A 24,277-nucleotide genomic window follows, 5' to 3' on the forward strand; every position below is an offset into this window, starting at 1 on the left:
TCATTCCATGCTACACCTGCAAGCTGTCCCTTGAGGTCTTCATAATCACCCCCCCCTTTATAGTTCCACATATATCCCTTTCTCATAGAAGTCCTCACACTGATGGCAACCACCCAAGTAATCACCTCATGGTCCCTCCCACCAATTGGTGGGTGATTAGACACCTCATTTATAATTACATCCTGTGATGAGATGATCAAATCCAAAACCCTCAATCCTCATGTGCCCCTGTTACATACTGTCTGAGGTAGTTGTCCTCAAAAACTCAAGAAACGCATTTTCTTTACTTCCAGTTGCTATCTCATCATCACAGTCTATACTGCCATAACTGAAATCACCCATAATGATCACCCTTTTCTTATTTGCTTGGCTAATTTGATTATGCATTTCATGATCATTACCAGGTCTATAACAACATCCAACTACGTATTTCATTCTATTCACCTCTATTTCACACCATACTGCCTCAAAACCACTGGAACTATTTCCCATCTTGCATCACTACTTTGTATGGACGCAACTCTTTCTCTATCATCGATAGCACTCCCCCCCCCTTCCTTTTTACCCCTTCTGTCCTCATAAAACACATCATACCCTTCTATCTCTATTCCTGTCAGGATGTCGTCCTCATTTAACCATGTCTCACTTATTCCAACAATTTTTGGGTGAACAGACTCAATTAGTGCAACCATTTCATCTGCCTTGTTTCTTACACTTCTAGCATTTGTATACAAACACAACAACTCATTCCTGGATCTTTTGTAGATACCATTTGGTACAAATGGTATCTACAAAATACACACTGTTTACTGGGGAAAACTTCCCTTCTGATCATATGGCAAGTCTTCCCTACTGTGTTTCTACCTCTCTCATCCTCATGGCACAATGATAACATTTCCTAAAGATAAGGCAGATGACTTGTTATCAGACTTCTCCAACTCTTTATATAGACAACCAAGGGAATTCAATACTGAGTAGCATGATAGTAATAAGCCTCCAGCCAAGATGGTATCCTTCTGTTTCGTATGAAAGCTTATGCTTCAGAATTAACACACACACACACACACACACACTGTCTTTACCTTTACAAGTTGTCATGCTCACCTGGTATCCATTCAATTGTATGGAAGCAAGCTTTTAACCAGCCTGTCCCTAAACAAGGAGAAAAGTCAGCCATCAAACAAGAATTCCATTGTCCTCACCTGAATACTCTCAGGATTACTAACAACTGCATTCTTCACTACCTGTAGACCCATCAGTTAATCATTGATTACCTACCATTCACATTTTACAGCACACCTCTTCCCTAACCTTGCACAACTTTGGACACAGAATATGGAAAGATTTGTAGGAACCTGTGTGGCTTTCTCAAGTTGAAGAAGGAGCTAATAAAGATAAGAAATGAGATGAGATGTAGGTAATGTGATTAAATGTTTTCTGGAAAGAAATGGAAGAGTACAAACAAATAAAATGAAACATAGTGAAGAAAAAGAAGTGGCGAATCATCAAGAGTAGTGCTGTACTGTGATTACAGTACAGTATTAAAGGTATTGTGCATGTGAAGATGCACAAGGTCTATTTTCCAGGAAGGAGGAGGAACAGGGTGATAGATGTTTTGGATATGAGAATTAAGCATGTGAGAAGTTAGTGATCATGGTAGAAATGAATGATTTGGTTTAATATCAGGAAATTACTAAGGAGAGTAAACGACAACATTGTAGGAGGAAGAGTAGTTGGTGTGTTTTGCCCAGGTATGACAATGGCAGGTGGAGACAGCAGGCAAAAATCATGAATGCATGCTAGCAGAGATATGTGAGGAGAAAGGAGTATAACTCATTTCTTAAGACTTAAGTGCTAGGGGAAACTCATTTTAGAGGCTTAATGGAGTGAACAAGCACTGAGAAAGGATTAAAAATAATATTTAATTCTTCCAATATTGGGCTGAGTCACTGAGACATCATCAGGGAATACAATATGAGACGTGACTCTCACAGATACACAAAGGCAAAACAAAACTAAGTGAAACTCATGGACGAAAGACTAGAGTCCTAACTAGGTGGGGTGTGGGCACCTGTTGGCAGCCTAGGATTTCGAAGTATTAGTGTTTCCCATGTTTTGGGAAGTTTAATGCAACTGTATTTATTTAAATTAGGCTGATTTCTGAGAGCAGCTGCAGATGCCAAAAATAGTATTTTTCTTCTAAATTTACTACAATGGACCATAGTAGTCCATTTCCAATTGATTCTATGAGCCAGTTGCATTCTTCATGACTGTGGTCAATCGGGTCTTACGGACCATGCTTTAGATGCTTTAAACAATGACTATGGGAGGATCATGTTAGCAGATGGCAATGGTATATATCAGTAACTGTTTCAGAGATAGTTGAGGTATTCAGTGAGCTATTTATCAGAGTATTTCATCCTCACAAACGTGACAACATGAGAAGCTTGTTTAGCAAGTGTAATGGAGGAGGGACAGATAGCAAATGGGTAGGAAGCTCAGGAGACAGCTTGCGGGTGTAGCGTGGAATGAGGAGTTAGCTGGAAAAGAGATCAATGCAGCTTGGGGGATTTTCAAAAACTATTTAGTAGATGCAATGTCTAAATGTATTTCAAGGGTGAGAAGGTTAAATAAGGTAGGTGTGAGATGGATGAATAAAGAGATTAAGCATGCGATACAGAGAAAAAGGGCATTGTGGAGGCAGCATAAGAGAAGTGGAAGTAACCAATTTCATGAGGTCTACAAAGACCAGGCAAGGAGGGTGACTTGGTTGGTGAGAGTAGCTAAAGAGAGGTATGAACAGCAGTTAGCTAATGAAGACAAAAAGAATCCTAGGGAGTTCTTTCGATATGTAGCCAGCAACATATTTCGATATAGGCACGTGGCGGAGAATTTGAGCTGTGCAGAAGAAAGTGATTTTTAATCGGTGAATAGTCCGCTTTTTTCCCCGTTTTTCTACGTTTTTGAGTGCTAAATTGTTTCTCTGAATACGAGTGTACTTCAGTGGTTGTTTTTTGGAAGTTAGTTGCTGTCGCGATATAATATATTTTGGTACCGTCGGAATCGAACGCGTAACGGTGGAAGACAAAACGAAGCTAAGTTACTGTATTTAGTTATATTTCATTTTATTTAATTATATTTAGTACTTAAATGTTCTGATGTTTGTACTTTTTTTCCTCTTATTTATTAATTGAATAATTATTAAAGATTAGGGTATAATTTGACAAAACATGTCACAGATAAGTATGGCACCTGTGCGAAGGAAAATGGCGGCCAGTAATGAAGGTTCGCCATCGTTATCAAAGAACGGTAGCATGAAAGAAATGAGTCAGTGTACTAGCTGTGAAATGTACGCTTTGCGGAGTGCGGTCGGAGTGTGGTTAGATGATAATAAATGATTGAATGTGTGTAGAAAATGTAGGGAGAATGCGGAATTGAAGTGTATTTCGGATCGTGAGTGTGATATTTTTGTCAACCTTCAGAATGACGGAAACAGGGATATGACAAGAAACGGCAAGGTTGTACATGAAAATTGTGAGAGTGTGAATGTAGAAAGTGTGAATGATAGTATAAATGGTTTCTCAGAGAACAAAAAAGATGAGATAGATGCATTGAGTGAGATCGCGTTGTTGAATAGTGCGATAGAAAGAGCAAAACAGCAGCTAGAGTGCATGAACAAAAGTAGACTGAATGAACCAACCAATAATAAAAGGTATGACAGGAAAAATAGACGTATGAATGTGAACATGAACAAAATGAAGGATAGAGTGCTGTATGGAGACTCGTTAGTACGAGGTGTGTTAGTAGAGGATTTGACAAAATCGTACCAACCTGGTGCGACCATAAAGGACGTAACTGCGTCTATTAGAGAGCAAAAGGAAATGGTGAAAGAAATGATTGTTGTGGCAGGTACGAATGATTTGAAAGGAGATAAAATGGAAATGATAGAAGACCTGAATGAATTGTTTGAGGTAGCAAAAGAAAAGAGTGAGAGAGTTAGAATGATTAGTCTTTTGCCACGGTATGACAGTGAAATGTTTAAAAGGAGGGCTATAATTGCAAATGACTTTATGCGTGGGTTATGTATGACGAGTGGTGTGGAATTTGTGGATGTGTGGAGTGAGTTTGATGGGGAAAGGATCTATATAAGATGGATGGCTTGCATTTGAATGGTTACGGTGTAAGAAGACTTGAGAAAGTGTTGCTGAATGTAGTGGATGTGCAAATTCAGGGAAACTAGATTTGTTAGGGGGGGGGGAGTAGAGATACAGTCCTTATGGAGGCAGTTGAATGTAAGAATGAATATAATATGCCAGAGCAAATAAGGACAACAAATCTGAGTGGGATAGTTAATATAAGGCATCAAGGTAGGGTTGGGGCTAATGGGGGTCTTAAATTCATGTACACTAATACTAGGAGTATTAGGAACAAGAAGGAAGAGTTTTTGGCCATGGTTGGCACTTCCAGACCACAGGTTATAGGTATTAGTGAAACATGGCTGACTGTAGATGATATAACTAGTGGGATTGAATGTGATGGGTATAGTGTGTTCAGGAATGACAGAGAGAATAAAATGGGGGGAGGAGTATTGTTGATGATAGCTGATGAGCTCCAGCCAAGGAGAATAGAAGTTGAATTGCAGGATAGAGAAAAGAGCACATTTGAGGCCATTTGGTGTGAGATTGTGGCTAGCAGAACTAAATATACAATTGGGTGCTGCTATAGACCAGGTGATGGAAAAGATGGTGGTGACAGTATGCACAAGCAAATAGAAGAAATGGGTGGAAGGAGGTTGATTATTATGGGAGATTTCAACTATGGTCGCATTGATTGGAGTGAGGAGAGGACACACGGGAGGAAGGAACTGGATTTTATGCGGTTATTAAGGGATAACTATCTGCGACAGCATGTAATGGAAAATACTAGGGGTCAGAGAGTGCTTGACCTAGTAATTACATCTGAGGATTTGGCTGTAACAAATATGACGACATTGCAACCAATCGGTGAGAGTGATCATAGGGTCTTAACTTGGGAGGTGGCTAAAGGTGTAGAATTTTCAATTAAGACAGGGTACATGTGGAATTATCGGGCTGGAAAGTATGACAAGCTTAGGAGTTTGATTGGTTCAGTGCCATGGCATGTACAACTGCAAGGACTAGAAGTTGATAGTGCATGGGAGGTAGTTAAGAAGTGCTTGCATGAAGCAATGGCTAACTGTATACCTAGAGTCCGAATAATAAATCAAGTAGGGGTTAAATGGATGAATAACACCATTAAGCTTGAGTTGCAAAAAAAGAAACAACTATGGAGGGAATTTAAGGAGAAGGGTGACCGGCAGGCACATGAACGGTATAAAGCACAGGCCAGAAGGGTGACGAGTGTGGTAAGAAAAGCAAAAAAGGATGACGAAAGAACATTGGCCATGCAGGCTAAAGAGAATCCTAAACAGTTTTTTAGATATGTAGCAAGTAAAAGGAAAAATGTACATGGCAGATTGATTTTAAAGAATGCCGATGGTAGGGAGGTAACTGAATCAGTTGAGATAGTTGAGTTACTGAGTGAGCACTTTGCAAAAGTATATCATCCAGGTGGTGACATTGCAGAAACGAATAAACCAGTAGATTATACGGGAATTGTGGTTAATGAAGTGGAGGGGAGTAGTCTATTGCATAACCTCAATGTCAATACATCTGTGGGATTGGATGGTATACCAGCTCGTGTTGTACGAGAAGCAGCTAAAGAATTGTCAGTACCCTTGACCATTTTGTTTAATTTGAGTCTCGGATCTGGGTTAGTCCCGAGCGGGTGGAAAGGGGAAAATAGTTCCACTGCATAAAGGTGGTTCCAAGACTGCTGTAGTAAATTACCGACCGATTAGCATATCAGGAATCATTGTCAAGGTCTTAGAGAAAATAGTCAAGAGGAAAATACAAGATTGGATAGAAGAAAATGGGATACTGTATCGGGGACAGCATGGTTTTGTGAAGGGTAGGTCATGCCTCAGTAATTTGCTCACGAATTATAACACAGTGACGGCTGAACTGGATAAGGGTAATGGGTTTACGGTGATTCTACTGGACCTTGCCAAGGCCTTTGACAGGATTCCACATGGAATTCTAATCAGTAAATTGCAGCATATGGGAATGGACATAGGGTTGGTGAGATGGATAGGAGGGTGGTTGACGGAGAGATATCAGAGAGTGGTTTACTCGGGAGTAGAGTCCACAAGACGGCCTGTGACTAGTGGTGTGCCACAAGGATCTATTCTTGGACCACTGCTGTTTAATTTGTTCATAAATGATATAGGAAATGATCTGAGAGGAACAGTTCATTTGTTTGCGGATGATGCGAAGTTGGGTAGGGCAATAGTGAATGCAGATGACGTCAAAATTTTGCAGGATGATTTGGATAGATTGGAGGTCTGGGCTAAGGAGAATGGATGTCAGTTTAATGTGTCAAAATGTAAGGTTATGCATTTTGGGGTGAAAAGATTGGCGGCAGTTTACTGCATTGGTGAAACCGTGCTCCAGGAAATTGATGAGGCACGAGATTTAGGAGTGTTGGTAGATAAGGAATTGAAATTTAGGGGACACATTGCAAAAGTGACCAAAACAGCTCATCAAATCACTTGGTCGCTGAAGAATACGATGACAAGCAGAGACAAGCAGGTTATTGTTCCTCTGTATCGAGCCTTGATAAGACCCCATCTAGACTACTGTGCTCAGATTTGGTCACCTAGGTTTCTTCTTGATGGAGAGGAGGTGGAGAGGATCCAGAGGCGAGTGACCAAGATGATAGCAGGTCTGTGGAATGAACCGTATGAGAACAGGTTGAGGATTTGTGGGTTGCAAAAATTGGTTGATAGGCGGAGGAGGGGAGATATGATTGAGACATTCAAATTACTGAAGGGTTTCTATAAAATTAATTCAGAAGATATTTTTGAGAACAGGGCTGGTTGTGGGAGGACTAGGGGACATCCATGGAAACTGGGCAAAAGTGTGGTTAGTAAAGGTGTTAGAGCTGGGTTCTTTACTTTTAGAGTAGTGAATGAGTGGAATGCGCTCCCTGAGTCTGTGGTGGATGCTGTGACAGTGAATGAGTTTAAGGCGAGGTATGATAGATACTGTATGAATGTCAAATAGTTGTGATGAATATGATTTGGGGCCTCCCTCGATGAGTCCAATGACTCCCTGGAGTTGCCCGTAATAATAGTAATAATAGTAATTATGGAAGGATGACATTGATTGGAGGAAATGGTATAAAGACAGCTGTTGCAGAATGTGTGGTCCATTGTATAAGGCTTTGATTAGGCCTGACATGGACTATTGTACCCAGATTTGGTCACTGGGTTTTCAGAAGGATGAAGAGATGTTGGAAAGGGTCCAAAGATGACTGACTAAGGTAGTTTCTGACCTCTGGAATGTTGAGTATGAGGAAAGATTGAGAAGATGTAATTTGCAGAGTCTGGTGGAGAGAAGGAAGAGGGGAGATATGATAGAGACCTACATGTTGGTAAGGGGGTTGTTATAAGATCAATGGTGGAGAAGTTCTACAGAGAATAGTGGGAGATCAGGGTCATCCCTGGAAACTGTATAAAGAGAGTGTGAGGCAGGTTTTTTCGTGCAGAGTTGTGAATGATTGGAATGCCTTGCCTGAGAGTGTGGTGTCTGCAAGGAGTTTGAGTGTGTTTAAGACACGGTATGATGAGATGTGTGTGTGTGATAAAAGGACCTCCCAGATGAGTCTTTGACTCCATGAGGTCTTGGGAAATAATAATAATAATAATAATATGAGGAATTAAGTAAACTTGATGTTAATAAGGCAATAGGACTTGACAATATATTATGTCTCTTGAGGGAATACCCCAGGGTACCCTTGTCACACCTTTGTTTACATGAGTCATTTTTTTACAAGCCCAAAAGGAATAGAAAGAGGATAAAATTGTTCCACTTCATTAAGGTGGCAATAACACTCAGACTATAAATTATTGGCCAGTCTGTGTGTCTAGGGTAGTTGTTAAGGTGTTACAAGGGTTCAGTATTCAGAATTATTGAGTATCCTAGTTCAGAATTGAGTAGATAACACTAGTATTCTTTATGATGATCAGCATGGGTTTGGCAAGGGGAGGTCATGCTTTAGCAATATGCTTACATATTACAAAGTGATGAAATGCACTGAATAAGGGAGATGCATATATGGTGGTGTACCACATTTTTCAGTCTTTTGATGGATTGCCACATGACAATCTGGTAACTAAACTGAAGCAGATGAGATTGGATAGTTGATTGGCTGTCAGATAGGTATCCGCAAGTTGTGCATGGGGGGGGGGGGGATTCCAAAAGAGAAAGGTCATGCATGGAAACTATAGAGGTCTGCTTTGGGAGCATAATTTATTTAATTTGTATTTAATGATATTAGGTCAGGCTTCTGGAGATATGCAGATGTTTGAAGATATGCAAAGTTGAGAAGAACTATGAGAAGCAGAGCAGATGTTTTTGCCTCACAGGAGTATCTTGATTGACTATGTGAGTGGATAAGGGAGTGGAGCTATTAATATAATGTTACAAAAGTAAAGTCTTGAAATTTGGTAGGCAAGGGTGGATGTCAAGTATATAGTTAATGGAGAAATTTTGAAGGAGAGAAAGAGATGAGAGATCTGGAAGTAATGGTAGACAGAGAAGTTTAGGAGATTACATTTCTAAAAGTGTGAGAACATCAGAGCAAATTATGGCAGTGATGAAGAGGACCGTGATATGCACAAGCAAAGAGGTTAGGGTTCCCCTTGTATAAGGCTTTGATCAGACTTCATATGGAGTACTACGCTTAGAGTCTGTTGTTTTGAGGGAATGACGATTTCTTAGAGAAGATTCACTAAATCAGTGGCGGTCTATGGAATGTGGGATATAAAGACAGATTAAGGGAGTGCAATTTGTGAACAGAGGAAAATGAGGGGATCCGATTGAGATATACAAGTTGGTGAGGATTTGTTAGCAGATTAATGTGAAGATTTTTCACCGCGTAGGAGACAAGGATAAGAGGCCATCCCTGGAAGCTGCATAAGGAGAATGTGAGTAAGGAAGAGGTTCTTTCCATGGATTGTTGGTGAGTGGACTGCACTGCATAAGAGTATGGAAACTGTGGATGGGTTTAAAGCACAGTTCTAATCTTTCTTGTGTTGGAGTATGGACCTCTCACAATGAGTCTTTTGATTTCTTGGAGGCCTGATGTTAATAATAATATTTAAAGGCATTGGATTGAGTCTAGAATCACAGCTGCCATATTACAGTCTCTCTCCTATCCATTGTGAGTGGACTGCCAACTTCCTCTCTTCTTATTCATTGTGTGCTATGATGGACACTATTCCTCTCATCTGATTTTTCCAACATCCTTGACAAAGAAGTATCCCAGAGTTCTGTGCTCTCACCCAAGGACATGCCAAGGGTATTTGCCGTCCAGGTGCAAACTTTTATTGGCCACCCCTAATACTGCATTGTTAGGGGCGGCCACCCAGGTGCAGTGTACCCCTTGCACCCTTGGGTTGGCATGGCCCTGCTCTCACCTATGCTCTTTCTTCTATATATCAGTGATCTTCTCCAATGTGCAATGCTGTTCATAGCTTAGCTGACAGTACACTCCATAATTTAAAATCCTTGTTTAATAACAAAGACCACTTTAAAAGACAAAGAATCAGTATTATTAAAACACTTAAGGAATAGAACAACGTAGTTAAGGATATAAATTAAATTAAACTTTAATAAATATTTTCCGATATTTCAACAACGTCACGTTGCCATTTTCTAAAGGAACTTACAAAAACGTTACATGCACGTAGACACTACCACACAGAAACTGGGAATGAAGAGATGAAGCTATTGTTCTCCTAACAGTCCTGATGGTGCCCTCTAGCGGGCTAAGTAGGTGTTCTTGGCCGTTGGGCTGAAGGTCTGCAGATGTAGGCCTCCCAAATTTGGGGCAGTCGCATACAACCAAATTTGTTGAGGTTTGGAGAATTTCTTAGGGCTGAGGGTGATTCCATAAAGAGTCTTTCAAATTTGTATTTGCTACAGTATATCACTGTAGCTTTTTTCCACCGTATTCTGTGGCGTGTATCCAGAGCATGGTCCGCAAGCCCAGAATGGAGAATTCTGGGTCCGCAAGGAGAATTTCTTAGGGCTGAGGCTGATTCCATAAATAGTCTTTCAAATTTGTATTTGCTACGGTGTATCACTGTAGCTTTCTTCCACCGTATTCTGTGGCGTGTATCCAGAGCATGGTCCGCAAGCCCAGAATGACTGTATTTGTGAAAACGGATGTAGTCCTTGTGTTCCGAAATTCTGATATTCGCTGTCCTGCCTGTTTGGCCAAAGTAAGACAGTTTACAACTGCAAGGGACCTGGTAAACACCAGGTAGGTCTAGGGGAAGTGGTTGGTCTTTAGTGGAGCAGATAAGGGATGCCAATTTTCTGTAAGGTTTGTAACAGGAGGTCAGGTCATGCTTTTTTAAGATTTTGGTAATCTTTTCCAAGGTGCCTCGGATGTAGGGAATGGTGATGGATTTAGAGTAATCCTTGTTGTGGGGGGGGAAAGGATCTGTGGTTTGTAGGTTCTAATATTGTTTAGATTTTTTTGGGGGTGTAGCCATTGGCTGAGAAAGTGTTGAGGATGTGATTTAGTTCAATGTTTAGGGCCAAGTCGTTTGAACAGATTAGTTTAGCCCTGTTGTATAGTGTTTTCACTACTCCATATTGTTGTGAGGGGGGGGGGGGATTGTTGGTGAATGTATCTGCCTGTATGGGTGGGTTTTCTGTAAACTGAGAAAACCATTAGGCTGGCGGGTGACTAGTGTGTCTAGGAAAGGGAGGCTGTTGTTTTCCTCTTTTTCCAGAGTGAATTTGATTCTAGGGTGTTGGTTGTTTAAGTGTGTTAAGAAGGAGAGAAGTGTTTTTCAGAGCCGTGTGGCCAAATAGCGAACACATCATCAACGTAGCGAAGCCATATGGTTGGTTTTTGTGGGGCAGAGGCTAAGGCTTTTTCTTCAAAGGTTTCCATAAAGAAATTGGCCAAGGGTGGGGAGAGTGGTGAACCCATGGCTGTCCCCTCTATTTGTTTGTAGAATTTTCCCTGCCAAATGAAATAGCCTGAGTTCATTGTGAACTGAAATAAGGCTGAGATATTGGGAGAAAATTTAGCTTGGATTAGCTCTAAAATTTGAGTGGGACATTTATAATTTATATCCTTAACTACGTTGTTCTATTCCTGAAGTGTTTTAATAATGCATAACCAACGTATAATCCTGTCTACGAGAAAGAATCAGTATATACAGGTGTTATTGTTATTTATTCTTAAAATGCAAGTAGACTGCTAAAACAAGACCTTCTCTTAACAAACACATTTAATTGAAAGTAACCTTACATAAAATTAATTGAATTGTATATAAGGAACAAAATTTAATCCTAAAGTATATTATATCAAATTGCTAATATTTCACACTCTGAACTCTGTGAGGGATGCTACCTCATATTTTACAATCAGAAAATTATTATTATTGTTATCATTATTATGTGACACCTCCAGAGTCCAAAGACTCATGGAGGGAGAGTTCTTTGAAAAATTGTAGGGGAGCAACTGTTCCTGGACCATCCTGCTGCTCTACTAAGTAAAAATATTGTATATTATTATTGTTATGTGACACTTCCAAGGAGTCCAAAGACTCATCTTAATACACTCATCTTATACTTGTCAGAGTTTTGTAAACTGGATAAATTACATATACTGGCAGATCTTAATATTTTTATGAGTTTTCTTTAATTCATTATTTAGATAGCGAAAGTGATTCGTTGGAAACTGCGATATGCATTATTTATACATGAAATACTAATTGGCATTTGAAGCATATAACTACTAACATCGGTTTTCAAAAGTACATGATTTCTAAAGTATTTTGTTATTATTATTATTCGTGACACCTCCAAGGAGTCCGAAGACTCATCGCGGGAGGACACCTACTTGAAGTATTTGAACTATTTCCTCAAAGTGCTGCTCACCGGTGTAGAATGAACAAAGAATTTTGTGTATGTGATGTTATTATTTAGTTTCAAAATTTGATGTTATTTAATTTTGGTATGCCCAGTTTCATTTAATTAAATATTCTAGAAGCATGTGCGTTTCCAGTTAAACAAATTGGGGATACTGCATTTTTTAATGATCTATTTCACTGGTATACCATAAAATAGTCCGACCGAAATTTATTATTTGCGAAACCAAGTATTGAATCAAATTGCCTAAAATTACATATTATTAAATAATTTCCCTGGAGGACTTTACAAAAGTTGTGTTTAAATAATCATACCAACAAAAAGAAAAGGCGTGCTATTTGCCAATATCGCTATCTATCATGGGAGAAAAGTCTTCGGACAGGGTCGCAGCTTGTGTACCCTTGTCTCCAAAGAATCGCTTTGAGATATAAGACGAGATGTAGCGGATTCCTATTCCAGAATCAGAATAGTTACGTAGTTCTGAATTTGAATATCAGTATTATTAATGAATTAGAATAATTCATTTTATTTTCTGCGTGCGCAAGGATACACAGAAAGCAAATAGGTTTCATCCCCGCTCTCTTATGTTTTGCTAATGGCATCGAGTTAAAGTGAAACAAAGTGCGCTTTAGAGGTAATTCGTTTTTTCTTTGAAGATGTTATCTCATTGTACAAATGAACTCGCCAGTGTTCGTTATGATGTTTCTTCAAATTTATCTTAATCCTCATCCCAGCTGGGAAAGGTGATATCTTCAAATTCGTTAACTTCTTGACACAGGAAGGCCTGGTTTCCTACCAATATTTTTGAGATCGCAAGAATAAATGCAGTTATTTACAGAAAGTTAAGACTATCCGTGATATTTAGGAAACTGTATACTAGTATATGAAATATGTATTATGTTTATACTATATTAACTGGATTTCAAAGCTTTGGTTTTTTTCTTTTCTTGATAGGCATGGTTTCATGATATTTAATGCGGCTATTTTCTTAATAAATTAACTCACGAAGTCAAAAGCGAAACGGTTATTCAGTGTGAGTTTTTAAGACTAGAAGTTTTATAATTCCACAGAAGCCTGATAAATAAATTAGGAATGTAAGAACAGTTTTATAATTAAAGCTACAATCCTTTATTTCCTGCAGCAAATTTCTTTGCAGTTTGCTTTCGACTTTTGTCTGGTCTTGCTGCTGACGGTTCCTTTCTGTCCCATTTGCAGGTAGCACGGAGACTGTGCTGGTTGCAGTGAACCAGAAAATGGCCAGAGTGTCTTGGGCGAGGTCATATCGAAACCGCAGTTCACAATACAACGTTGTATCCTACTGTCGTCTGTGTAACCGTGGCTTCTCGGACCGGAACAACTGTAGACGTCACGAGAACACAGTTCATGCCAACGTGCGCCGTTTGTTTCGATGCACCATATGTCAAAAGGATTTCGTTTGTAGATCTTATTTTAGGACTCACAAGTGGAGAGTACACGGAATTTCGAAACGTCCATGTGATGAAAGTGAAGCAATAAATAAAACCTGAAGAAAGAACAACAAAGATGTCTTATGAAATTTTGATATTACCGGATTGATTTGCAATATCTGCTTAGTAGTCGTATATTTTTCACATTTGTCATCACTACCGAAATTAACTATGCCCCTTAATGATTTGAACTTGTGGTTCTTATATCATTCATATTTGACTATTGGGTAATTAAGAAAGATAAATAAAGAAAACCTCCAGAGGCCCAATAAAAAGGGGAAAGAATAATAATAATTATCAGATATCTGAAAGTGTATTAGAGTCTTTAAAGGGGAAACTTATTGGGGGAAATCACAAAACAAAACAAAAAAAGCAATGAACAGAAATTCGAAGCATCTTGTGCACTACTTTCGGAATTTTTCAAGACACGGTAGGTTCTGTTTTAGTATTACACTTATAACTTAATTAAAAGAAAAGAAAATCCATAATCATCCTGTCAACTAATCTTGTACAGGAAATTTTTACTTATTTAATTGGCATTAAAAGAACATGCTATAAACTGGTTGTCATATAAATCATTCATAAAAATTTTTAAATATCAAAAGTTTTACATGAGAAAAATTTAGGTTATTAATTTTTGAACTACAGCACATTTGACCAATGAAGTGGATATATACAATCCATTATTTGTAGTTCATATATCCTTCATATTATTAAAATTTTATTGCTTATTTTTCCTGAGCAGAGTAGCAAAATTAATTACTGTAGAAATATATTACAGTATGAAAAAGCTAATAGAAATGGTGGAGATTTAATACTTTTGTTTTACACAAAAAAATCGTATAATGTATTACTCTTGTGTTGCCTGGATTTCCACAATGTCCACCCTTCCCTAAACTTTGATAATCTGGTAGTGCAAAGTACACCTAATGCTTAATCATACCCTATGAAAATTTGTCTCAAAAGTGGTAGATTGTATCTAAAGACAGGTATAGTTTTTGAAAGTGATATCTGTAGTCTAAATATATAACATTTGACATATTCTATTATTACACAGAATTTTATATGCAAGTATCACACAGAAGTTTTCATCTAGCAGCATTTGATTTTCAGCTCAAAAAAAAAATTGCTTTGCCTACATACATCCACATTACCATCCTTGCGATTCTATAAGATTGACATAGAAGAAATTTTTTAGTACATGGGGCATGGGGGGGAAACAAGGGGGTCACACTGGTTAGTAAGGGTATGTGGTTCTTTTCTTGGAGAGTGGCGAATAAGTAGAATGGATTGCCAGAGGTTGTTCCGAGTGTCCCAACAGGAATAGGTTAAAGGAGATGTATGATAGATATTGTGTTAATGGACAGAGTGGTTCTACCACGATGCACATTTTGACTCCATGGAGCACACATAAATAATAATAATTAATAATACAAATAGTTCCTGGAGACGAGACTCATTGAGAGGCAGTAGTAAGATGCAAACAACAGAGACAATATCTATCATACTTCATCTTAAATTGATTCAGTTTGTGCAATTACCACCTCATTCAGCAATGCATTCCACTCTCCATGCAAAAAATTCATTCCTCATTTTCTTATGCACCACACCTTTATACAATTTCCAAGAATAACTTCTTGTTTCAGTCCCCTTTCCTCCTTCAATTCTTTGAAAAATATCCTGGATATCTATCAGGTAAGTGCCTCTTTAACAATTTGTCTCAATCGCATCACCCCCTCCTCTGCCTATTTACCACTGCAAAATTTCAGTTCTCAACCTGTCATCATAGCCATTATTCCACAAACCTGATACTGCTTTTGTTATCTGCCTCTGAACCTTTTCCAGAGCTTGCTTCTCTCCTAGAAATCCAGACGACCAAATCTTTATGCAGTTGTCCAGATGTGGTCTATTCAACACCTAGTACAGTGGAATAATCACATCCATATATCTGCTTGTCAATGTTGTTCTTAGTATAGTGGCATTTCTTTGTGCTTTTTTTTATTACTTTTGAAATATGTTCCTTGAACTTCAAGGATGGTTGAGTGTTAGTGTATTGTCAGAATGCATTGTAAATGTAGGGAGTGTAAATAATTTCCGAGTTCATTATGATGGGCATTTTGCTAGTTAAGTGGGCCCACTTTGATGGAATGCTGTTGATTCCATGGAGGTACTGTAATAATGATAATAAGCTAGATAATTCTAGAAGCCAGCTCTAGAGACCAATATTGGTTTTTTAAATACAACCCCAGGCCTCTAAAAAGAAAGTTGTAATGAAAAATTACCTACCATTTAAAGATTGTCATAAACAGCCATGCCAAAGTGACTCACAGCTTGTTGACAGAAATTCTGTCCCCTCAGCCACCCAGGATGCCACATGATACTTCAGTGGCTTAGCAATTCTTAGGAGATGGTAATGCAACAGGTAATCTGAATTCATGGAGGAGGTAGCATGCAATATTGAGAGCAATCTGACTCAGCCAATGAAAAGATTTAGGAGCTTTTAATTTCTCACATATGATTTATGAATTTGAACAATGTTGTTTGTTAACTTGCCAGCAAAGATTGGTCGATTGGTAGAGCCTCTGCTACTAATGGCTCACACAAAAAGTCCAGCAAGTTTGAGCGCGATTAGTAGTTGGATGGGGATAATTGTTCAATGCTGTTGGCACACTCTCCCTCGATGAGTCTTTGGACTCCCCGGAGGTGCAACATAATAATAACTTCAGCTAGAAATACGTTTTTCATTTTGCTATATCTTCAAAGAATTAAACTACCAAAAGAAAGCTCAGTAGATTATAATTATTATTAATTTGGTAACGTCCATGGAGTCAACACACTCAACTAGCAACATGTCTACCATAATGAGCTTCGAAGTTATTTACGCTACCTGCATTCACAATGCACTCACAACTCTCCATGTTAAAAAATCTACTCAGTACATTTTTTAAGTATGTAATAGCATTGACCAATTTTTATAAATAGTAATTGGAGACTGCCATAAAATCAGAAAGTTCATCAAATTGGTCCATTACAGTATTTGTCAGATCTCAAATTTGATCTAAAGCAAATGCATCAACCCACTTATATTTTGTCTTGTTTTACTGCCATTTTTGTTTTTAACTTTTTTTTTTTTTTTTTTGCTAATCTTCCTTTCTGTTTAAGTCACTATCATTTTAGATTGTCTCTGCTTGCATACTGAATGTTACTACTATCTAGTTCTTTTCTGTTTCTTAATTTTTAACATGGGTCTATTAGTGTATCTGTTCACTCACAGAATTTTCCTCAGAACTCTCATCAGTGGTTTTCAGTCTTTGATCAGTTGTTTTATTACTAATCTAGCCCTGTGATTCTTGTGTTAAAATGGGTCTTTTGGTGGCTAAACTCCTTGTTCATACAAATTTATTCAGTTACTTTCGTACTACATAACTACTTATTCTGTATTTATTTTGATATATATGCAAAATGCCATCTACATTGAAATGCCTAAATAGCTGAAATATGTAATCTGTTCTATAGTTTGCCACTGCTGGGAGAATGAGTTGATGTTTCTGTTTTTGCTGATTATTTCATGGTTTCTTTTTTTTTATTTGCTAATTTTTCACCAAGTTTGTCCTTATAGTTATTTAATTTGGTTAAAGACTTCAAGATGTGCAGCTGATTTGAAAGGATAAAATCATCCGTGCAGATCAAAGAACTAAGTGCAATATCTCGTTTGAATATCATGCTTAATACTACTTTCCTTAATAATATGATCCATATAAATTATAAATAATAGTGCACATGGCATATCCTTGAGCTATCTTCCTTACATCTTTCAATCTAACTGACGATGCCCAACATTTTAATTACACCATACTGACTTAGCAGTTGAACAATTTCTCTGGTATAGTTTGAGCACAGATACAAGATCCCTCGACTTTTGCGCATGGTAGAAGGTGGTGAATCTATTATGATAATATATTTAAGTTAAGGGATATTATATCCCACGGGATATAATATCCCTTAACTTAAATAAGTTCATGTCCCTGAATTGAAGCCTTTGTCTCTTCATATAATTAGTAACTATTATGATAATATTGTAATCATTGTGTTTATTATTGCATGTCAGAAAATTAGCTTTTCTTTTATGAACATTCTAGTTTTAAAGTGATAACTATTTTGCTTGTATAGCAGTTGGAAAATTTTAAGTATAAAGCACATGATTTCGCATGTTGGTGATGAATTCGTACATTGCCTTATTTCTTTCTCCCCCTTACATGAATTGACTCTTCTTGGCACTGTGCTATCTAAGGTTCTCTCAACTGCAGGCAGACTATAATGTTGTCACATTATCTCTTGAAAGTTGGAAATCTATTTCACTGGTTAAGAGCAAGATATTCTGGAAACTTCTGTAGAAACCAGTCATAGAATCTAAACTACTTCATGTCTTCAGCAAGCAGAGTTGTGGTCATGCAATATGCAATGAAAATCATCTGCCTGCTAAAAAGTTTTGTAAACATTCATGCCACATTCCATCAGTTGGAGAGTAGAAACACTATCCACTCAGCCAATAAAGTTGGAAATTTTTTGTCATAAGCTAAAAAGCTAACTGTAGCAATCCCTATTTGGCCTAAACCAGTGGCAGCCGGTGAAAATTTTAAGTGGGGGTGCTGCATATACAAAAAAAAAACAATTTTTTTTTACTAATCAGTAATGAATTTATTAATAAATAAATTTACATATTAAAAATTGCTTTATTAAAAATATTTCTTCCTCACCACGAACAAACACCAATAATAAAAGTTTTGTATCAATAGCAATGACAAGTGTAAACGAATATCAGCGTTAGATTGCAGTGCATTTGTTTCGTGTAGCGATAATTGAAAAAATATAATTCGTTTCATATTTTCAACAGTGACACTCATCATAATTCAGCCTTGTATCTAAAATAAATAATTATGTTATTTTAACAAAATAAAATAAGATTTACAAAAAAAATAGTTCACCATGAACATGCACCAATAATAAACGTTTCATATCTCACAGAAATAGTGAGCTCAGGCATAAGATACACTGCCCAAGCGGCAGTGTATCTAATAACAAGCGCAAACAAATATCGACGTTAGATTGCAGTGCATTTGTTTCATGTAACGATAATTGAAAAAATATAATTCTTTTCATATTTTCAACAGTGACACTCGTAATTCAGCCTTGTATCTATAATAAATAAATAATTATATGTTATTTTAACAAAATAAAATAAAATAAAATTGACAAAAAATAGTTCACCACGCACACGCACCAATAATAAATGTTTTATATCTCGCAGAAATAAGGCGCATAAGCATACTAAAAATACACTGCCATTTGAGCAGTTACAGTTGGGAATGAGTGTGCTACTGTTCTGGGTTATGCAATATAATCACTGTGAAGCTTTATTGCTGTATTTTAGGATTTCAGGCTGAGTATTTCACACCACACAGTCCTTTCCTTCTCTTATTTGTTACAAGATGATATTTCTCTTCTTAGGTTAAAATGTTATTTTATTTTGTTAAAATAACATATAATTGTTTATTTGTTATCAAGGCTGAATTATGATGAGTGTCACTGTTGAAAATATGAAAAGAATTATATTTTTTCAATTATCGTTACACAAAACAAATGCACTGTGATCTAACACAGTGTCAGAATTATCGCGCCAATTGCAGCTAGACTTGCTGATATTCGTTTACGCTTGTCATTGCATGTTACAAGTGATTCCGACACTGCTCGTTTGGGCAGTGTCCTTACAGATAAATAGTATGCATTCGCACGTTATTTCTGTGAGATACGATACTTTTATTATTGGTGTTTGTTTGTGGTGAGGGTGAAATTTTTTTAATATGTAAATTTATTTATTAATAAATAGGTAACTGATTAAGGAAAAAAAATATTGTTTTTTATTTTTTTATTTTGTATATGCATCACCCCACTTAAAATTTCACCGGCTGCAACTGGTTTACTGTAATCTTAACTTTTATTTAGTTGAAACATTGCCTCCTCTGCAAAAAAAATTAGTTTGTCCCCACCTCTCAAGGTCTTACTTTATCTCTGGTCATGGTAATCTTATGTAAATCACAAATCTGTCTTCTTCTTCTTCTTCAGCCCATCCATCCCCTAAGGCCAGTGTACCACTTCTTTGCCAGCCCCTAAAGGACAAGTATTTATGCCTGTAGATCTGTGTTCACAGGATCAGTTTGCCTGTTTTGAGGAATGAAAAACCCAAGTTTCAAGGAGGGAAAAAAACCATCCACCTCCATATGAGACTGCCTAACTCACCATTTGATTGGAAAAAGCTGATGAAAGGTTCATCATGATAGACAGGATTTGAACCTAGGTCTTTCCAACCAAACAGCTCCTGATCTCTATCAACTAAGCTATGGAGGCTCCTACAAATCTGTCTAGCCACTGAATATTATCTCTCATTTAGTGTAGAGCCTCTAAGAGCTCTCAAAAAATACTTGCCTCAGTACAAAATGCAACTCATCTATTTTGAGCTGTATATCACATGTGTTGAACATCAGATAGTAACTTGCTTGACCTTCTATTGCATCTTTCAGCATTCAATGGGCTCATTTTTACAAATTTGTCAGTGTTTATGAAATGCTGTGTTCTTGTTGTAGTATTTGTGAATAGACCTGGTAGCATACATGTATGATTTTATATGACAAGCAAAGTTGTGATTTTCTGATAATAGCAAATTGCATGGCATACAAATAATAGTAAGAAATTTTTTTTTCCTTAATTTTTTTCAGCATAACAATATTTATTATTATGAGACCTGGAGGTCTCATAATAATAAATATCACTCACACAAGCTGATATACCTGCACTCACCACCTCTAAAGGTGATCCATTCCATTCACACACACCATTCTATGAAAGAAAAATCTATCTCTCACTCCCTTTTTGACTGAATTCATTCTCAATTTCCATGGATGTCCTCTACTCGCCCTCCATAAAATTTAATCTACTGATATCCTGTATGACACTGCAGAAATTTGTTTCAGTTGTATTACTCCTTTTTTTCCTAATTATTGTTGTCTGCAGTCCACGAATTCTCAATTTCTCTTCATAATATGTATTACACAATCCCAGTAGCATCTTTATGCTCTTTGCTGTTGTAATTGCACTCTCTCCACTGTATCAGCATCACGGAAACTAGGAGACTAGACCTGCACACAGTAGTCCAAGTGAGGTCATATCAAGGCTTTGTAATGAGACTAAATGAATTCCTTGTCCTTATGGAAATGTTTGTTTCAGCATTGCAATTATCCTCTGAGCTGTATTTGCAATCTTTGCTATGTGGTCCCAGAATTTCAACTTCCTGTCTATTCAAACTCCAATGGTCCCTAGCCTGGTCAGGTTCTTCTAGCTTAACCCTATCAATATAATATACAATTGGATATTTCATTACACCAAATTGCATAATTTTACATTTGCTAACATTGAACTGGCAGCCATTTTCGCATGTCCACAATTCCAGCCTATTCAAATCACTCTGCAAGCTGGAGTATACTGCATCAGTGGCATTCCTGATTACCCTGCCTATCTTTGCATCATCAGCAAACATGTATGTCACTTTCAATTTCTTCCCAATGTAATGAATGTAAAGATTGAATAACAGTGGACCAAGGAATGATCCTTGTGGTACACTACTGGTCACCTTAAATGTTGTGGACTCAGTCTCCATATACCACTTAAAAATTGATATGTCAGCCAGCCATCTTATCGATACTAATATTTTATAACCCAATCCCATATTCTCCAATTTATACAACTCTTCCAAGCTGTATTCTGTCAAAAGTCTTAGTAAAGTGCAAAATGCTGTGTTCTTGTTGTAGTATTTGTATCCATTTTCCAGTCTAGCTCAAACATTCATTTTGATAAATTATGAAAACCACTACCATGTTAAAAATAATTATTTTTAACATGGGAGTAGCCTCTATAATTATCAAAATGAATGCTGAACATTAAAGGAAAGGAAGCTCAAATGTGACCTTCCCTTAGTAGTTTGTTGCAAAGTGAATACAAAAGTTCCTTTGCACTTACTAGTAATCTAAACTACTGTGACTGGTTATTTTGTATACAACTAAATTTCTTTTGAAAATTAACAATTTTTGAGAAAGGTAGTGTGTGTGTATTGTATTCTTGGAATATTTGTGTGTTGTGTTTAAATTATCAATCAATTCATTGGCCTTGCAGTGATTTTATATATTGGTGATGAATGTTCATTTTAAACTTAGGGAGAGAAATAGTTCCATTGTTATTTCCCTTCCATTGTAGTAGTTAGGTAAAATAAATCAGATACTATGTGCAAAAACAGACCGCGCGGTTAGCCTAGTGGCTTTGCGCTTCGCAGCCATATGACTGGGGAAGGAGTGTCCCAAGTTCGATTCCCGTTGTAGACGTGAGGAATTTGAGGATCTTCCTCAGGCATAGCCAAGTTAGCCGGTCTTGGGCGCGGTCAGTAGGGTTTTTTCCGCCAGTTTATCTGGCGTTTTTCATCCCGCAAACAGGCAAACCGGCCCCGTGAACATACACCTCTACAGTCAAAAATATATCCCCCCCAGCGGCAGACCAGGCGACGGGTCGGTTGGGAGTAGTACTAACAAGTAGTCGCATCTAAGTAACACGTGGACCCTGCATAGGAAGTGGGAATAACGCGAAGAAGAAGAAGACTATGTGCAAAAACAGAACACTGAAGTCACTGTTACTTATAATTAAAAATAAGAAGATACGTTTTTTATATTTTTTTAACAAAGAAAATTCAAATTCTTTCATGCAGTTCTGTATCAAATAGTCAGCAGGTTTTGAAATGCAAATTTTGCATAAATCCCCAGAATAGGTTTTTAGGAAACTGTACTGTATTTTCTGTACAATAAAACTTCACTTTGTCTGGGTTAGGGAAAGCATTATTTACTGTTTTTAGTTTCATTCTGGTCTTCTGAAAGTGCAGATGTCTGAGTGAGTAAAAATCCTTTGTTTCAAAGTACATTAAAATGAATGCCTGTTACAAGAGAAGGCATTGTGCATAAAGTTATTTCAATTATTGATTACTTACATATCCTGGAAACTATAGATTGTTTCTCCTCTACATTTTCACAGTTTGATTGGCAGATGGTTAGTATACCTGCTCTTCAACTAGTATGCTTTGAATTTTAGTTCTTCTGTGGCAGTGTGGTGAATGGTTTTTAGGTGGGAAATGAATTTATTATCCAGTGTGAGCCACTATCTTGCTTATTGTAGACCTGAAAGTGACTTGAAATTTCCAGGTCAGTAAAGCAGGATTTCTGGATTATGTAACCCTTATCTCACCCATGGTATTAATATACTATATTTGGAATTCACTTAAGAAAAATAAAAACACACAAGACATCTCATATCCTGCCAATGTTGAAGTACAACATAACATTTTTCTAACATGAAAGTGTTAACCATCCATGACTCATCAATTCACTCCACTCTTTCTCACACAAACATTCAGTTTCTGCTGATCGCATTTTTTTCAACCTACATGGTTACTGTTCATCAGAATTAGCATTGGTGAATTCCTCACTGTCCTCTTAATCTGTCAAAACACATGCAGTTTGTCAACACTCCTTCACAGTTCAACTCTAGAATTGCTGCCCAAGTTTTTCTTAATCTTCATGCATCCCTTCTGCTGATGTGTTTTTTTTTTTTTAACATTCCTCCCTGTTTCTGTATTTTATGATGAGTAACAATGCACAGGTCTTCAAATTCGGTATTATCAAATGTCTTTTTTGTTCCTTTGCAGTATTAATGTAGTCATGGAACAGTTATTCATGTATGGGAATTATCGTACAACAACCCACTTCTGTATGGTAGTATTACCATTAAAAAAGAAGCCTCTAATTGCCTTTGATTCATTTTAGAAATTATGGACTTTACAACTGTGTTATAAATAGATCTTTTAATTTCCCAACTTTTCGATCTTCATATTAAGATCATCACCTGGAGTATATACAAGGACAAGCTGAGTTACATTACACACAGTAAGCTAAAGAAACAATGATTTGATCATCGGTTATTCTACTGCCATGACCTCTAGTAAAAAAAGGAAAAAAAAATTACAAATTAATTATTTAGAAACTACATCAAAGCTAAATTCTAGTTAAGAAAACATGAGATAAACATTATTTCGTATAGATAGTCTTCTTTCAGTAACAATGATGTCCTATTTTTAACATTACAATTGTTATTTTTGTTTTAGGATTCTGATTTACCTGCAGTCCTGTTTATATTTAACTCTTAGAAAGATTTCGTGGATAGAATATGTGCCTTCCATATGCTTGGGATTTTTAGACCATCATTATCGTTCAGATTGGGGTGGTTGATAAGAATCTCACAGACTTCCTTAAATTTGCATTCATACCATGTTTCGGTTTGATGCAAACAACTGGTGCTTTTCCAGTCAATTCTATGTAAAGTGTTCAGGGCATGGTCAGAATGGTCAGAAAGGCCAGTTTCACCATAGTTACTATATTTAATGTGTCGTTTATGTTCCTTTTGTCTGATAGGGATTGTGCGTCCAGTTTCCCCCATATATGGCATATTACAGGTGCAATAAATACAGTATACTCCAGGGTAGGCCAGCGGAGAGAGTGGGTCATTGGATGAGTTGAGTAAGCTTTTTAATTTTGCAGGAGGTTTAAAGGTAGCTTTGAGGTTGTATTTAAGTAGTATTCTGTTTGTTTTATCTGATGTCCTTTAATGTAAGGAATGGGTATAGTTTTA

General features: G+C 37.2%; 3 protein-coding genes across 3 annotated transcripts in view; all 3 read left to right on the top strand.

Moving 5' to 3' along the window:
- Window positions 1-24,277, top strand: part of LOC150109529 (uncharacterized) — a 614,993-nt gene that overhangs the window by 390,199 nt on the left and 200,517 nt on the right. The gene's annotated exons all lie outside the window — the stretch shown is intronic.
- The window catches only part of LOC150109530 (uncharacterized), a 207,070-nt gene that overhangs the window by 102,364 nt on the left and 80,429 nt on the right, over window positions 1-24,277 (top strand). The window contains exon 3 of the mRNA XM_090414196.1: window positions 12,658-12,669. Within this exon, the coding sequence (XP_090270322.1) occupies window positions 12,658-12,669 (12 nt within the window). The remainder of the gene's footprint in view (window positions 1-12,657; window positions 12,670-24,277) is intronic.
- Window positions 12,678-24,277, top strand: part of LOC150109531 (uncharacterized) — a 130,277-nt gene continuing 118,677 nt past the window's right edge. Inside the window, exon 1 of the mRNA XM_090413524.1 lies at window positions 12,678-13,931. Coding sequence (XP_090269650.1) covers window positions 13,877-13,931 — 55 coding nt within the window. The 5' untranslated portion in view covers window positions 12,678-13,876. The remainder of the gene's footprint in view (window positions 13,932-24,277) is intronic.

The sequence above is a fragment of the Typopeltis vanoorti genome, chromosome 2 (genome assembly GCF_054136105.1).
Source record: "Typopeltis vanoorti isolate ZY-2024b chromosome 2, IOZ_Tvanoo_1.0, whole genome shotgun sequence".
Taxonomy (NCBI): domain Eukaryota; kingdom Metazoa; phylum Arthropoda; class Arachnida; order Uropygi; family Thelyphonidae; genus Typopeltis; species Typopeltis vanoorti.